Genomic DNA, 18,529 nt, shown 5'->3' with positions numbered 1-18,529 from the left:
GCTCCCATATCTGTATTTTTGGTAGAATTAAGCTTTAAAAGGTTCATTCAGCTTGTCTATATCAGTGTCTGTCCTCAGTCCATCCCCAGCTAATGCATGCACTTCCACTGAGGCTGCCATAGCTTCCTCTTTTGAATTCTTATATAATATTGTCTATACAAGAATACCTGCATGTACAGTTCTCAGCACATGGTTCAATTAAATATTGTACAGTTTTTTTTTTTGTGATAGCTGTGTGCATCCCCACAACATGATTCTGCCACCACCGTGTTTCACGGTGGGGATGGTGTGTTCAGGGTGATGTGCAATATTAGTTTTTCGCCAGACATTGCGTTTTGCTTTTAGGCCAAAAAGTTAAATTTGGGTCTCATCTGACTGGAGCATCTTCTTCCACATGTTTGCTGTGTCCCCCACATGGTTTCTCACAAACTGCAAACAGGACTTCTTATGGCTTTCTTTCAACAAAGGCTCTCTTCTTGCCACTCTTCCTTAAAGGCCAGTTTGTGGAGAGCACAACTAATAGTTGTCCTGTGGACTGGTTCTCCCACCTGAGCTGTGGATCTCTGCAGCTCCTCCAGAGTTACCATGGGCCTTTTTGCTGCTTCTCTGATTATTGCTATCCTTGCCCAGGCTCTCAGTTTAGGTGGACGGTTATGTCTTGATAGGTTTTCAGTTGTGCCATACTCTTTCCATTTTCAGCAATATTTTTTACTTTTTACTATAATAAAAATCCCTAAAAAATATAAAAAAAATGTTCTCACTTTAGGCCGATATGTCTTCTTCTACATATTCTTGGTAAAAAAAAAACGCAATAAGCATGTATTGATTGGTTTGCGCAAAAGTTATAGCGCCTACAAAATAGGGAATACATTTATGGCATTTTTATTGTTAATTTTTTTTTACTAGTAATGGCGGCGATCTGCGATTTTTATCATGACTGTGACATTGTGGCGTACACATCGGACACTTTTGACACTATTTTGGGACCATTCACATTTACACAGCGATCAGAGCTATAAAAATGCACTGATTACTGTATAAATGTGACTAGCAGGGAAGGGGTTAACACTAGGGGGCGATCAAGGTGTTAAATGTGTATCCTAGGAAGTGATTCTAACTGTTGGGAGAGGGGACTCACAAGGGGAGGAGACCGATCGGTGTTCTTCTGTACTGGGAACACACATGTTTACACACACAGATCCACAGTCCTGCTGTGTGACAGGCATGATTGCCTGGCAGACATTGCGGCCGACGGGCATGCGCATCGGCTCCCGAGTGACACGGCGGGTGCACACCCCTAGAGGCTCGGGAAGCCAAAGACATCATATGATGGCACCCCTGGAGTGACAAAGGGTTCCTGCCGCCGTCACATGACTATGAAGCGGTAGGGAAGTGGTTAAGGACTCTAACTCACTTCCTGTTGTAGAGTGACAACCTTCACGTCACTGTATCTTTGGAGGTGCAGCATTGTTACCCCTGTTGCTCCTCTGACTTGACTACATACATCCCCTCCTCTCCTCATCTCCATCATATGAGAGTACTGCAAAGAAGATGGTAGCTCGGAAAGCATAAATTATTGAGATATCAATTCAGTGCAAAGAATTTACAAGGACAGAAATTCTGGTAAGATCAGCAGATATTTTCTGTACTTGAAGAAGATGTACTTAGCCTAGAAAAAAATGCAGTTACCCCATCTCTGGACTGGTAAGCTGTAATATATTTATTTTTCTTCTTGGGTTTACATATCCTTTAACTGGACAGCACATTCTAAAATATTTGAATACAATGTCGCCCATATGTCCATTCTATTGCAGCAGTCTACAAAGAGTACACATACTTCAAGAAATTGTCACTCAAATTAACAGGGAATAAGCCTAATGAATGTGTTATGAGAAGCAGCTCTGAGGTAATGTAGCATAAGTGCTATGGAAAGTGACAGTTGCTGTGGTATGGTATTTTTAAAGAAAAGCTGAATTGATAGACACATGAAACACATGGAATATAGCAGTGCATAAGTTATTGTCTCACACTGAACTATGTTTTGAAGCAACTTTATGTTTCCATTTTTTTTTTTAAATAAATCTGATGTTCTGACCCACTGAGACATTAGGGAAAACCTTGAATCTAAACCAAACCATATATTTGCATCGCATTGTGAGTTTTAATTAAAGTGACACTAAACAATATTCTTATTCTCCAAAATTAATCCAAACGCTTCCACTACTTAATGACCCTGTAATCCATTTTTCTTGAAATTGTCTCTTATGCCGCGTACACGCGATCGGTTTGTCTGATGAAAACGGTCAGATGGTTGGCCCCATCGGTTGGCCCCATGTGTGGCCCCATCGGTTTTTTATCCATCGGTTAAAAAACTAGGAACTTGTTTTAAAATTATCTGATGGGTAACTAACTGATAGGAAAAAAACGATCGTCTGTGGTCACGTCCATCGGTTAAAAATCCACGCATGCTCAGACTAAATTAGGGGACGGGAGCGCTCGTTCTGGTAAAACTAGCGTTCATTATGGAGATAGCACATTCATCACGCTGTAACAGACAGAAAAGCGCAAATCGTCTTTTACTAACACAAAATCAGCTAAAGCAGCCCCAAGGGTGGCGCCATTGGATTTGAACTTCCCCTTTATTGTGTCGTCGTACGTGGTTTACGTGACCGCGTTCTGACACGATCGTTTTTTTAACTGATGGTGTGTAGGCATCAGTCAGCTTCATCGGATAACTGCCTCCTTGAAACTCCCTCCTTAAACTCCTGAACGTACAAACAACCTTTGGAAAACTTCTCCTTTTCCCTCTTCCATTTGTTTAGAACGAGCCATGTTTGTTATCCCCACGATTAACCTTTGAGGGGAGGATTGATAATAGGGTGCGACTTGTCATTTTGACCTGTCAAATCGCATGACAAGTCGCACTGGTTTGAACGGGGGCTAAAAGCTTTCAATAGTCATTAACTTAGATTTACCCAGAAATACATTTTGTATCTCATTGAGTTGTGCGTGGTGACACCCAAGATGTATTGCACAATTGTTGTTCATGTACACACATGGGGCGTACACACATACTCATATGTGAAGGGGCAGGGGCTTTAAAAAATATTTTTACTTTTCTTGTTTTTTTTGCACTGTTTTACTTTTTTTTCACTTACAAAAGAACTACAGGCAAAAGCTATTCATTTTGAATAAATTAAGGTAGGGTTATAACCCCGGTAAGGTTTTTTTTTTTTGCATTTGTGTGCCATTGTGGAGATTTACTTCCACTTCTTGTCCCATAGCCAAAACAGGAAGTTAGAGGAAATCCCTGAAAATTAAGGGAATCTCTTGGGACCCCCAGGTTACTAGAACTTGTGTTCCATTGGAAGATTTCCCCACTAATACTTTTCTTGGAACAACCCAAAATTTGGGATTTTCTTTCTTTTTTAATGATAATAGTAAACACAAATGGAGAGGGTTCATCTCCCTAACGAGAGCACAGACAGCAATAAAAGCTGACAGGTGTTTTATTCTCTCTCCACTCTATCCCAAACTAGAAAAAAAATCTGCCTTTAGTTATACTTAGTTATACTTTAAAAAAGAAGTTCATCCCTGCCGGCTCTGCAGTGAGAACTGAGCAATCAAACACAGCTGATCGCTCAGTTCTCCCCTCTGCACTGAACAGAGAGCCAGGACTGTCAGTCAGCGGCTCTCTGCTCTCCCCTCCAGCACTCATTGAATGGGCTGTAGAGGAGGAGAAAGGGGCTGGCTCAGACTCTCTGTGGATCGCTGAGAGGCTGAGACAAGTGCTGGCCCAGAGACATCTAGGAACTTTCCTGAGCCTGGACTGGCTGAGTGGCGTCAGCCCACAGTGGATTTACCCTGCTGTCAGCTGAAAACTGGTTAGAGTGCAGAACAAACTGATCCATAGAAGTATGGCAAAAAAAGCTTTGGCCATACTTCTCCTTTTAACTTTATTGATATAACTTTTTTAAATGATAGGTACTCCTTATGGAAACTTCAGGGGTATTTTGGGCCCCTAGTGCCTCCTCTGCAATCAGGGCACTCAGGCTAAATAAGGAAACAGTGTCCTCTATCTAATCCAGCTTTCCTAGCCATGAAATTACATCTCTCCCCACTTACTATCCTGATGTGTCTTTTTTCAGTCCCTGATGTGTCTTTTTTCAGTCCCTGATGTGTCTTTTTTCAGTGTCTTTTGGCACAGAAAAATATACTGTAGAACCAACTTCGTTACTACAACATAGCCTGTACTCTTCCTAAAAACTATAACCACAATTGCTATTGTGCCCATGAGTGTGCTTACATGCAGTTATATCAGTGATAGTAAAAGGGGTAAAATGTGGGCTCTGTGCTTTGGTCAGCTGCCTTCAAAGTCTGTTACCTAATGTGACAGTTTTTTTGTCATGTTGAGTCAAGAAGCATAGTAATTGGTACATTCCAGCACACAGTAGAAAGTGCAGCTGAAAAATAAGTTGATTACTGGTAATTCTCATATTACAGGTGCAGAGCGAATAGCCATTCAAACCCTAAAGCGGAACTAAACTCATCAATTTTATGGTTTTAAAAAAAGTTACATTCCCGTCATGCCAGTAATATAACTGTCACATTTGCTTTCAACCAAACTGTCAAGCTATCAGATGGCTGGAGTCAAAACTAATCACATGTGTAGCACCATGACAGTTACAGATCAAATATAGGCCCCATTGGCTGAAAAGGATAGGAGAGTTTAGTTCCACTTTAAGGGAAATATTATTATTATTATACAGGATTTATATAGCGCCAACAGTTTGCGCAGTGCTTTACAATATCAGGGCAGACAGTGCAGTTACAATACAATTCAATACAGGAGAAATCAGAGGGCCCTGCTCATTAGAGCTTACAATCTAGAGGGGAGGATCAAGTGAAACAAAAGGTAATAACTGTGGGGCAGGGTTTAACAAATTTGCTTGGAATCTAGGAGCCAGCTAAAAAAGTTAGGAGCCAGAAAACGCGCCCGTCCCGCCGAGCTTGCGTGCAGAAGTGAACGCATAAGTGAGTAGCGCCCACATATGTAAACAGTGTTCAAACCACACATGTGAGATATCGCTGCGATCGTTAGAGCGAGAGCAATAATTCTAGCCCTAGACCTCCTCTGTAACTCAAACATGCAACCTGTAGATTTTTTTAAACGTCACCTCCTCTGTAACTCAAACATGCAACCTGTAGAATTTTTTAAACGTCACCTATGGAGATTTTAATTGTTTCTTTTTTTGTTTTATTTTTTTTCAGCATTTGTGCGTTGTTAATTATTTTCTTTACTCAAAAACTATTTTTTAAACTGTTTGTTTAAAAAATTTGTCATGACAATTTTTTTTTGCTGTATTCTAGTGCTGTAAACTACTAAAGTCTGTGAGCCAATACTATATAATACAATCCAAGTATCCTAACAGCTATTCTGTAAATGCATTGCACACCCAAAGTGTCATCCAATACAAGCAGTCTTTTTTGTGATGCCAACGTCCACCACCAGATGGTGCCAGGTCACAGAAGCAACCTTGGGCCTTCACAAGGATGCAAAGCCGCAGCCTAAATTACAAGCCGTCTCGGGCCTGCCGCGATCGCGCGGCGGGGGCGCAACGGAGACACAGGATCCTGTGCCTTCGTGCGCCTTCGTGCGCCCCCACCTCCCCCGCCTTGTAGGCCACAAAGCCACGGCCTCAATTACCGGCGGGCGCCAGGGCGCAATTTCTTGTCGCAATTGCGACCTGGCACCCGGATATTGTCGACCCCTGCTGTGGGGGGGTGAGCTGACGGTTTGCATTGACACAGAAGCAAACTATTCTGGACCACAAGTGAACCATGCCCAGAACTATGTGTCATGGTTCAAGGCACGGTATGCTTAACCATACCCAGGCACAGTTCAGAGCACTCACACTGCAGAAAAAAATCAGACCAAGTGGTTGAACCAGTCACGGTTAAACTGCCAATCTGAATGCACCTGAAGATGTGACTAAGGCCCTTTAGACTGAAACAGGTAAGCTACTCCTAATGTTTGGCCAAGATATGTGTTTAATAATACTTTAGCAGAGGAGATGATGTGAGCCAGTATAATTTTTTATTCATCAGCATGTGAATCAGGCTATTGACACTTCAAGAGGGAGAGGTCAGCCTCCATACTTCATTCATGACAGCCACTAAAACTTGTCAGCGCTTCTCCATTAGTTTAGTTTTCCATAACTAGTCCCCTTTTATAATTGTATCACTTTAAAGTGGAACTACACTGCATCTAAGCACCACAAACCAGAAAGACTATTTAATTCATTTGTATTTATTATTATTATTATTATTATTATTTATTTCAATTATTTAAAGCAAACACACATCCATCCATGTCTCCATGCTTTATTTTGCTAAAAAATCATTTTGAAAAAACACCGCCTAGCATTTATGGCTGTGGCCATCTTGAGTAAGGGCAGATGATTCATTTAGCATTTACTTCCTAGAATTCATCTGCCCTTGGTGCAGGCAGGCAGGAGGGTGTGCTTAGCTGAGATAACCCCTCCTCCCCCATGAAGACTCCTTTGATGTTTGACATCATTTGCCTAGGCATGGAAAACTGGATGTAGCTGAAGAAATGTGAAAAAGGGTTTAAACAAGCAAGTATGATATATTTTCCTATATATTCACTAATGCTAGCAGCATAAGGTTCAAAAACAGTTAGTGTTGAGTAAAAGAGTAAAGTTTCACTCTGTTTTTACTGTAAAAAAAAAAAGTTCCACTCTATTAAGAAGGCTTCTGTGTTTACACAGCTAGACTAAAGACACATTTTGTAAAATTATCATAGTTATCAAGTGCATAAGCATTTGTTTTATTCGTATGAATTAAAACATGTGAATATAACTCTTACAAAATTACTTTTGTTAGCGTACTGTAATTTAAATGATGACAACAGATTGTTTAATACCACCTACAAGACGGGAAATTTATTTTGCATTTGTGGGAATATAATTTGCATCTTATTATATCTTATGATTGGAATGTCTGGTTGCTCAATGAAAAATAGAAAACTTTTAGTAACTAAGTTACTTTAAATTATTAAGCTCTACTTGGTGTAAGTATACATATTTTAAAGATGCACATATCGAGCATCCAATTTAGGGATTGTTTTCTAATGATCCAGCAAGGGAATGGTACATTTTCATGACCTGCCAGCTGAATGAGGCAGAAACGTAATGTCCTTTCTTCAGTAAATTAACACCTTAAAGTAAATATGTGGCTAGACTATAGACATTACACTTTGCATATATTTATAACAAGTAGTGAAATAGCTTTGCAATAAGTCATTACTGACCTTTCTGGCTCCACTGTAGACACTATGGAGTAATCTATCTTCAAAATTTATAAAAGCCAGCCATTTTTTTTTCTTTTTTTATATGGGGAGGAAACATTGCCATGTCTCCAAGAGATTACAGAATCAAGAATGTGTGCATACAGTGGTATTCAACATAGTGAAAGATGTGAACATATCACATGTGTACATCACAATTACACCAGATGTAAAAATCAGGATTTATGAAGCCATTTTATGCAGTATACTGCTAGCAGTTCCCTGAATTGTCTTAAGCTTTTACAGGAGTAGAGGCAGATGCCTTTAAAGAATGAAAAGACAGGGAAGGGTGCAAAGGTGGGGGAGGGGGTAACAGAAAAGAGAATCGAGGATCAAGGGGGGAGGGAGAGGTACCTGGGCATAGAAAGGGAAAGGAAGTCGGATGACCCTCTTTGCCTGACCAACAACCAGAGGTTCCAAGTGGCAAGACAAAGAGGTAGGGGCAGAAAATTACCCATGTGAAGCTGGAAAGGACTGATCTTTATAGAAAAAATAAGGGGTCCAAATCTTCCACTATTCCTCACTCTGTTCCTTCATTAACATTGTAAGGTTCTTGAATTTCTGTGATTCTAGCCAGACAGCAAGATTAATTTGGGGGGACTGTGCTCTTCCCAAGTGCTGGTATAAAAGCCTTTGTAGACTTTAGGAGATTTTTCAACAGGGAATTGCTGTATCTTTTATTAGATAAAGGTGTATCAGGGAGCAGACATGCCATCGGATTCCCCCAAAGAGGCACACTCGTTCAAACTTTAACTGTATATTCAACTATGTCCCAAAATTCGCTGAACTTTGGGAATTCTGTTATGAATGTATCATGTTCCAGACACTTTCTAATACAGTTATAACTATGCAAGCAGAATAACTGCTTTTGCTTAGTTTCAGAAATGATCGTTCTTACCTTTTCTACAAGGTTACAAAGTTTTGTCATGTAACCATGCATCTCTTTTTCCTGATAGTGGACAGTACTTTTATGAAAGGGAGTATAGTTATGATACAATTGAAGGTAAAAAGGTTAGGAGGAGTAAAAGTTCAGTTGCTAGGTAGGGACAAGATAGGCTTCCCTTAAGAGATGAGTTTTCAGAGATGGACAGATTAAGAGATAGCCAGAGTAGCCACAGGCTTTCAGAGCATGTGAGATGCTTTGGAAAATTCCTAAGGGCCAAGCATGGAAAGAGATGAGTGGAAAGGAAAGAGCAAGAGGTCCTTGGAGGAGCAAGCAGGATGGTTTGGCTGCAATTTCAAAACTAGGTTGGCAAAGCAGCTTGGGGTAGAGTTGTTGATGGTTTAAGTTGTTATTAGGTTTTTGAATTTCATTCATAGGGCAAATGGAAGTCGGTGGAGGGATTACAGAGAAAGTTTGCGGACACTGAGTAGTTGGTACGGTGGATGAGTTTGGCAGCAGCAATATTAAGTGAATAGAGGATATGATATTTCAAATAGTGGTCCTTAACCATCAGGTCATGGCCCAGTACCAGGCCACAGCCTTTCCCCTTATGTGCCTTGGTTTCCTGTCTCACTCTGACAGCTAGGCATTAGCTGTTGGAGCAGATTGGGTTGTGGGGAGTTCTGGCTCCTGGAATGGTAATGGAGATGCAGGAGTCCATCTGGCCAGCTCTGGGAGCCATGAGTCCCTCACAGTTCAAGCAAGGAACAATAGGTTCTACTATTACAGAGCTGCAGCCAGAGCTGGCTGGAAGGAGCCTTGCAACTTTCAATAGAGGGGCAAGTGAAAGTGCACAGGAGTGCATATCTCAGTGTATATGCTGCTGATGTCTGTTTCCTTCTGCTGTCTGGCAGGCTCAGTATTGTCCCAGTGATCACTCTCCATTAAAACCCAGTTTGAAATAGCTTGTTACATATTTGTATCCATTCTGATTGGTATGTGCATTCATATGGCAAGTCACTGCTCCTGGGACTTAACATTTTAAAAATTAACAATCAAAAAATTAGAATAAGCAGAGAACTGGAGTTGTAGCTAATAGTAACCATTCAGTTTTACAGTTGTTTTTTTTCTGGGGGAACATTAAACAACAATTCAGTTGGTTGCTCTGGGCTACAACTACAATTGTTTGCTATTTTAATTTTCTTCAGTTGTAATGGACAGCTCTGTAGCTTCTTATGTTAAGACTTTTTTTGTTTGCTATTTATAGAGTAGGAAAGGTTTAGTGGTATCTATAAAATGTCAATCATGATCCACCCAATGATCATGACCATCATCATGGAGGGTTTTGGATAAAATTACTGGTGTCTCTGAGGTTGAGAAGTTTTAGAAGTAGGCCAATGGAGAGGGAGTTTCAATAGTTGAAGCAAGAGAGAGTAAGGTGGTGTTATTGGTTAAGAAGTAACTGGAAATGTAATGGAGGTAAAGACGGCAAGATTTAGACACTGATTTGATTTGGGGCTGAAAGGAGAGGTCAGAGTACAGGCTTATACCTAGATACTGTTGTATTATTGACCTTGACAGAAAAGACAGGGTGGAGGGTATTGAGGGAAGAAATGTTATGAGCTCAGATTTAGAAAAATTTATTTTTAGGAAGTGGTGTGACATTCATACTGAGATGTCTGTTAGTAAATTAGTGATGCTCGAGGCGACTGAAGGAATGAGGTGAGGAGTAGAGAGATAGATTTATTAAATAATTCAAGAAAATTGTTTCTGATTGCTTTACACTAATCAACACTCTTGCCACATTTGAAAGGCAAAACTCTCCTTTATAAGCTAACTGGTGCAGAATTGGTATACAAAACATGACTTTTGTTTTATGACCAATCTTTACAGCACAAGATCAAAACTCAGAATTATCTGATGACGTATTCTGCTTAGAGTAGCATATTGCCATTTGTGCCCATAATTCATAGGTTAATTCACATTAGAATGCTATGTTTTTTTTTCTTTCATACAGCATAAAACTTCCAAAAAATTGGAAATTAATACCTATAGGCATTCCACAATAATTTTTTTACAATATTTACTTATTACATTTCAATTTAAGAAAAGCTTTGGCTAATATACAGTATATAATTAGTTAAATGAAGGCTATTTCTAAAACTGTAGATACACTGAAATACTCAACTGTTCTACAATAATTCAATTTAAATACACCAATGAAAAACAATAATTCATTGCTTAATTTATTTTAATCATCATTGTCCTTTTTAGATCAATTTAAAGCAGTTGAGTTGGATTCAAGCTCTTATCACAAACGCTTTCCGTCCGAAGAAATCCATTGATGCTTTCTGTTTGTGCTCTGTTGTGTAGATGGAACATTTTGCGTTTCTGGTCATAACAATAATAACAGATACATAATTACACAAACAAGCAAAGATCAATTCATTTCCTCTTACCACGTTAAAATTCTAGCCAAGTCAGTTTGCCTTTGAGACAGAAATAAATGTCTGCTGCATTTTTTTTTTATAGCACGCAAACAAATTCTTGGAGAAAGGTTTTAATTGAAAATCATCTGCATGATATGCCTGTCAATACATTTCACACTGTATTATTTTGCACAAATCTAGTCATTATCATTTTGCTAAAACCCATAATTTATCAACTATAAGTTAACAGCCGAGCTCACTGTTAGACCTGCGGTTTTAGACGGTAGTGAACTGTAGACAGTTCTGAGATATCTGCCTGGAGCTTTGGAATTCTCTGTAGGATCTATTTTGCGACTCTGTTCTTTGTCGAAATTAAACTCCCTCTAAATGTCTCTTTTTGCCTTGGTTCATATGGCGTCCAAGCAGCCAGTAACAAACACACTGTAATACCACCTGTTGTTTGCATTATTATAATTATTTCAAATCTGAATTTCCTAATTATTGTGTTTTTCATGAATATATTATTGCCATTTTTTACACCACAATTATCCATGACAGGTTGTTTGATGGAAAATAAAAATAAACTTTTCATATGTACATATCATAGGAAGTGAGAATTATGCATTACTAGTTAATTAATGCCTTGTGTCGGTCAGCCACTTGCCACCCGTACAGAATTATTTTGTTTTATCTCTCTCTATTATATGAATCTGTATTCCGTTTCTCTTGCAATCTCTATATCGCAATAGTTAATGAAGTATGAGTCAATAAAATGCTTGAGTTGCCATCTGGCAAATGTATTACATGTCCGGCCTGTGAAAATCAGATCTTGGCCCAAAGTTGTTAGCAGACCAAGACATAAATGTTGTATGGAAACCAGACTTGTGTGTGTGTGTCAACCATCAAGCAAAAAAAATACTAGCATTGCTTGCCACTTTCTTAAAGGAAGGTTGCATTAACATTTCCCTTACTTGCATGCATTAGGAGGAAATGCATAGATAAAATGTATATTTCCTAGAGCGTTATAATGTTTCCAGACTCAAAGTGATACAGAATAAGCTGGACGAGCTTTGCATTTTAGCACCTATCTATTCATTTGGAAGCAGTCCATTTGTGTGTTGAATAAATTGTGGACCTGTCTCTTCGCAAAACATTAGAAGATACCAATAGTTTAACCACTTGCTTACTGGGCACATAAACCCCCTTCGTTCCCAGGCGAAATTTCAGCTTCCGGCACTGCGTCGCTTTAACTGACAATTGCGCGATCGTGCGACGTGGCTCCCGAACAAAATTGACGTCCTTTTTTCCCCACAAATAGAGCTTTATTTTGGTGGTATTTGATCACCTCTGCGGTTTTTATTTTTTGTGCTATAAACAAAAAAAGAGCGACAATTTAAAAAAATATATATATTTTTTTTACTTTTTACCAATTTTTTTTTTAAAAAAATATTTTTTTTCTCAGTTAAGGCCGATACGTATTTTTCGACGTATTTTTGTAAAAAAAAAAAAAATCGCAATAAGCGACTGGTTTGCGCAAAAGTTATAGTGCCTACGAAATGGGGGATAGATTTATGTTTTTTTTTTGTTTTTTTTTACTAGTAATGGCGGCGATTTGCAATTTTTTTGTCAGGGCTGCGATATTGCGATGAACGTATCGGACACTTTTGACACAATTTTGGAACCATTCACATTTATACAGCGATCAGTGCTATAAAAATGCACTAATTACTGTATAAATGTGACTGGCAGTGAAGGGTTTAACACTAGGGGGTGAGGAAGGGGTTAAATGTATTCCCTACATAGTGTTCTTACTGTGTGGGGGGAGGGGGGTGACTGGGGGAGGTGACCGATGCTGTGTCCCTATGTAAAGGGACACAGATCGGTCTCCGCTCTCCCTGACAGCACGTGGAGCTCTGTGTTTACACAGAGAGCTCCACGTCCTGCTGTGTTACCGGCTGTGTTCCCGACGATCGCGAGTGTCTGGCGGACATCGCGGCCGACAGGCACTCGCATCGGCTCCCGAGCGATGCGCCGGGCCCCCAGCGGCGCGCACAGGGAACAACAACAGCAGGACATCTATGGACGTCCACCCGGCACTTGAGAGCCGCGCTGTGGACGTCTTTCGACCATACCGCGGATCTCAAGTGGTTAAAGGCAAATGCAGATATATTTATATAGCTAATCATATGCATTCAGTCATATTCTAACATTTTCAATGACGGTCAAAACATTTATAAGACACTGTCACTTTGTTCATGCCAGGCAAATTATTGACTATTCTTAATAAAGGGGGCCCATGGGCCTTTTTGTATGTAGGACAAATAGATCACTAATAGGTGGCAAAGTGCTAAACCTCATTATTTTTACATATTATTACGGAGGCCTAATATACACCAATCAGACAGTTTTGGTCCAAATGTTTTATCTTTTAAACCAAAATAAACTAAAATATAAATGTTGATAGTTATTTTAGATGGGTATGCCCAAATCACAGTGGCATATTATTTTTTTTTCTGGATTCATAAGTATAAATCTGTGAATTACACTTGCCTTACCATCCAGTGATCTCATACTGTAAGATTAGGCCCCCAGCTTGTTTCAGTGGCATTTTGTCCCACTTTGTTCAGCAGAACATTCCCATAGATTTCCATAGGGTAAACGAATTCAATATGCTGAACAACTCTTAAGTAATAGATGCATATTGCCAGGAGTTGAACTTTACAGCAGCAGATACCTGTGTTTGAGAAATGATGGTAAGTTTAATTCACAGCTTTATTTCCTGCTATCAGTTTTGATTGTAATACGGATTAATCCATTATCGTTTGGGATCAATTGCAGCCCTACAGTATATCATTAAACTCATATGTGGCACTGTGCTACAAACATAGCTGGAACTTAATTTTGTCAAAAACTTAAATTGTATATAAAGCCATTTTTTTAATTTTGGATATCAGAACCTTGTCAGAGTTTATTACTGCCTGTCTCCTTCCTTGAATTCACTTTCTCTTTCATAGTTGCCACTAGGGTTGTAAATGAGGTCAAACTCACAATTCTAAGATGTCAGCAGGATCAGAAATATAGGTAAAATCTTCCAATGGGGACATGTTCTGCTCTGGTGTTCTGCCGACAACTCTCTAAGAATTTTTTCCCTCACTTCCTGTTCTGTCTGTAGGGAAAGAAATTAAAATGGAACTTCACTTACTACACAATGCTTCTCTCTTCCTCCTCCTTCCCCCCTCCTCTGCCATTAATGGTAACTTTTTTTCTGGGAGTGGGTACCTACCGTAGTTATGACAGGTACCCGTTCCCACTTTCTCTCGGATCTCCTAGGTCAGTAATGGTGAACCGTGGCACCCCATTGTTTTGGAACTACATTTCCCATGATGCTCAACTACACTGCAGAATGCTTGAGCATCATGGAAAATGTAGTTTCAAAACATCTGGTGTGCCAAGGTTTGACATCACTGGCCTAGGTGATCCAAGCAGACATTTGCTCTAACCCTCTCACTGCCCGCAATCTCCTGGGATATGTTACAGTTTTCAGGAGGCTGCGGAACCATTCACAGAGTACAGTGTGGCTCTCACATGTACAGTGGGTAATTGGCTATAAAGCCGGAGGGAGTCACAGCTGGCTTCAACAGTTAACATGGCGGTGCTGGGGACCCAAAGACTGGTGAAGAACCAACCTGGCTGAGAGCAGTGCTGAATTTTTGAGCTGATAAGTGTTTTTTAATTAAAAGTCAACATATATTATATTTTTTTAAAACTGAAGTTTCTCTTTAAGGGCAATCTCCCCAGTGAGTCACAGATGACAAAAAGTTGACATGGATCCCAACCACAACCAAAATCCAAAATCAAAAAATAAAGATGTTTGCTTTATATATATTTTAAAAACAACTGAAAACAACAGGCCAACTTTTTGACAATGATACTATTGTTTATTATGACATTCTGCTAATGTAAGCCGCACACAATTCAAACAGATATTTAGTGGTTCATTTACTAAACGCAAATATGCTGCTCAATTTGCAAAGGAATTTTTTTACTTTGTAAAAAAGTTTTCCCTTATGCCTTGTACACATGGCCGGACTTTCCGAGAAAAAAAGTCAGACGGGCTTTTTTTCTTCGAAAGTCCGGCTGTGTGTAGCCTCCATCTGTCTTTTTTGTCGGAAGTCCGACAGGCCTTAGATAGAGAACCTGCTCTCTTTCTTTCGGACGGACTCACCGCGGACTTTTGCACGGCCAAAAGTCTGACTGTGTGTACAAGGCATCAGTTAAGTAATCAGTTGTGAACTTCTGCTGACTTCCACCATCCAATCACGTGCAAGCAAAAATACTGTTTTAACTATCCTTGTATATTTTTGCATATATTTTCAAAGTGAATTTTCACCACATACACTAAGCTAATTGAAAATTCCCCTGCAAAGTAAATTACCTATCTACCTTTAGTAAACCACACCCTTTGTGTCTGTGGTAAAAACATGACCAAAAGTTTTCTAGGCATTTCTGTTGCCTTGTTAATTTACGCACACACTCAACTGTACAAAATATTTCCTTCTAGTATGATAATCAAATCATAGGATTGTGAAAATGATAAACAACTGAAATTTTTATACCACTTAATAGAAACATGTGAAATTTTGAAATGTCCAATTAGCTTTAAGGAAGTTTAAAAAAAAAATAGATTCCCCAATCCAGATAGCATGTCTGAAGCCAATACTTTTTTGAGGGCCAGATGAAAAAAAAATCCTCTCTGGATTTATGGCCTCAAAAATGTCCTCACCCAAATCTGCATTTCTATTTATTTCCCCTCCCGTTATGTTTTCATTTCTTCAATCATTTTTGTTTTACCTTCATTGATTTCTGTTTCATGTCTCCTGCACCTTTCTCATTATTTCTGTTCCCATCCATCCGAAAGTTTGCTAAACAGTGGGTAAGTGTGTCTAACATTTTCAACTGAAATGTCACCCCCTCGCTCCCTAATGTATAATTAGCATTTATTTTAGTTTTTTTCATCCCTTCTGTCAACATCCGCTTTGTTTTGACTTAATTAGCATTTTAAACAGACATTAATGCAAACAAGTGAAAATGAATGTTCAGATATATTTTAATTACTTCTTCCTTTAAATATTGTAATTTTTTTAGTGCACAGCATAAAAGGAAAAAATGTTATGCAAAAAAACTTGACTTATAAAAATTCATAACATGTTTTTCCTTTTTTTTCTTTGAATAAGTTATTATTCAATGTTACTATGTATGAGGTTTACAAAAAAGGATAGTCTGGTTAATTAACAGTTTATTTTCACAGCTGATACTTTTAAAATTAAAAAGTAAGATAGGAATTTGTAGACCCAAAAAAGACTGATTATTCCGGTGTCATTGTTTATTCAGTGTTTTAATATTTTGCCTTTTTACTGTCTCCCTTTTTAGCACCAGTACCATTCAAAAATTGATGAGCTAATTGAAGAAACAGTTAAAGAAATGATAACACTTTTAGTTGCAAAGGTAAGTTTTATTTCAGGTACTACAAACTGTGTTAAACATTTATGTATGCGCCACTGAATAATTTTGTGTACTTCCTATTGGCCTAGCAGTAGAAAAGAAAAAAAAAACGTGTTTTTGAGAAAAAAATATATTATTTAATTGCATATAATTGGGCTGCTGTATATAGGTTATATATACATATCATTTTAACGGGTGTACTACAAAGACAAAAATGGTTTTACTAAAAGATTTACTAAAAGAGTTGGGAAACTTGAGTAAATCTTCACATTATTTATCCAGTCATGTGATAAGCAAATTTATGTTCACTTTGAATATCCAATCACGGGCAGATTAATTAACTAAACATAAATTTGCTTGTCACATGATTAGATAACTGAAGTGAATATTCTCTAAATGTACTGACTGAAGATTTGCAACTCCTTTAGTAAATCAGCAACAATCTTTAATCTGAATCAAAAATGTTATACCACAAAAGGGCAATATATGTCTTTTTGTCTTAAAATACCTATACAGGGAGTTTCATTTTTGTATTCTGTGACTATATATTATGTTTTATTATGTATCTGTTTTATCTTGTGTAGAGGTAATATGATGCATAAACTTGATAAGACAATTAGGAAAATGTCTACTACACCTTGCTGTACTCTGTTTAAGGTACAGCGGTAAGCTTTTTTTTTATTTATTTTTTAGTACAGCCCACTAGGAGATCAGAAAGTTGCAGTGGGCTTTGAATTTTCATTTCAGGAGGGAAGTTTTTTCCCAAAATGTTGAATACTACAAAACCTGTATACTTCAGATTAGCAATGCACAAATTCCAGACATTATAAGTAATATTATGATTCAGTCTCTGTATGTAGCTATTGAGGGTCATACTACCATTAACAGTATATGCACTTGTGCCCCCCTTTGCTTCCTATAAGGAGGAACATGCTTCAGTTACATTATACCCATTATAATTAAAAGTTTGCAACCTTTTCTACTGATTCTCATAATTTATACAACAACAGTTATATATTAGATTATGGCTTTAGTATACTGTACTAATAGGCCACTTTACAATATTCTAGTAGCCATTAAAAGTTCTGATAAATGTTGAATAACGGATGCAACAACAAAAATTACCTAAATACACAATTTGAATATTTAATTATATTTGGGCCTCGTTTTCATGTAATGTTGAATTCTATCTGTCTGTCTTGACACACAGTAAAACATCAGTGTTAGTAAATATTTAATAATATAGAATAATCTATTGATATAAGGAACACTAAGGATATTTAGGTGTATGCTGTGACTCCTTCACCTAACACACTAGGCCCAATTAAGCCATCAGAATGTTCTTGGATTGTGAAAATAATCAGAGTACATAAAGTACATCCATACACACAGGTGGTAAAAATAAAATCCATGCAGTTTTTGCCATTGGTGGCTAGGGAACCCAGGACTCTAGTGCTGCATAGCAATTTTGCTTATCATTTAACCATAATGTTGCATAACCAGTTGTTGGATACTATGGCTGTAATTGTAATCAAGTTAACACATGTATTTTTTTGTCCCCATTAGTTTGTGACTATTTTAGAAGGAGTACTGTCCAAACTTTCCAGATATGATGAAGGAACCTTATTTTCTTCATTTTTATCATTTACTGTAAGTTAATCTGGTCAATATGTTTTTCTGTTGCTATCTTGCGCATGGCATAGTAATATTGTGTTGCCTATCTTTTTATTTAAAGCTTTGAAACAAATTATATCAAAGTAAGTTAAAAATGAATTAAAATCTACAAAGTACTGACTCCAATGTCTTTTGCCTAATATGCAATGTACAGCAAATGTCTTTGTCCAAATCTGTACATTGTATATTTTAGTTGTAGAAAATGTAGGTATTTTTCACGGTAGAGCATTTATTCTTGGATAATGGTGTGTAACAAAATACAGTTTCTCTCATACAGTTTACTGAAACAATAGCTAATTTGTTTTTGAACTTCATCAATAGAAAGCAACTCATTGGAAGCCATATATTCAGCCATCCCTTTAGAAGGTCTCACCTTCAGAAGCAAAACTATGAATTTGTTGAAGGCAGACTTTTATTGTTATGAATTTATTTATTTTTCTATTTATATATGTAACTTTTTGTTGCAAAAGGTGTACATTCATATTGCCTTGTTAGTGCATCTCTTGCTCAGATTTTTAGAGATGGATTTAAAAAAAAAACTTAAATGTCTTTATTCCTTTAAGGTCAAAGCAGCTTCCAAGTATGTGGATGTTCCAGTAAGTAAAATTTAATGTTAATATTTTACATGTGATGATACTTTCTGCCATGGAGGGCCTTCGATTTATTTCACAA

The 18,529-nt window shown here is 38.0% G+C and overlaps 1 protein-coding gene across 41 annotated transcripts in view; it reads left to right on the top strand.

The window, feature by feature from the left end:
- CADPS (calcium dependent secretion activator) overlaps window positions 1–18,529 on the top strand; it is a 553,237-nt gene that overhangs the window by 462,480 nt on the left and 72,228 nt on the right. For 22 of the 41 annotated variants that reach the window (XM_040359139.1, XM_040359135.1, XM_040359125.1 and 19 more), the window contains 4 exons: window positions 15,600–15,614; window positions 16,112–16,186; window positions 17,750–17,833; window positions 18,421–18,453. In XM_040359139.1, the coding sequence (XP_040215073.1) occupies window positions 15,600–15,614; window positions 16,112–16,186; window positions 17,750–17,833; window positions 18,421–18,453 (207 nt within the window). The remainder of the gene's footprint in view (window positions 1–15,599; window positions 15,615–16,111; window positions 16,187–17,749; window positions 17,834–18,420; window positions 18,454–18,529) is intronic. The other 19 variants (XM_040359142.1, XM_040359141.1, XM_040359155.1 and 16 more) reach the window with 1 other exon arrangement.

Source organism: Rana temporaria, chromosome 7 (genome assembly GCF_905171775.1).
Source record: "Rana temporaria chromosome 7, aRanTem1.1, whole genome shotgun sequence".
NCBI classification, from domain to species: domain Eukaryota; kingdom Metazoa; phylum Chordata; class Amphibia; order Anura; family Ranidae; genus Rana; species Rana temporaria.
The sequence above is the reverse complement of the archived record's forward strand: the minus strand, read 5'-3'. Positions and strand labels throughout refer to the sequence as shown.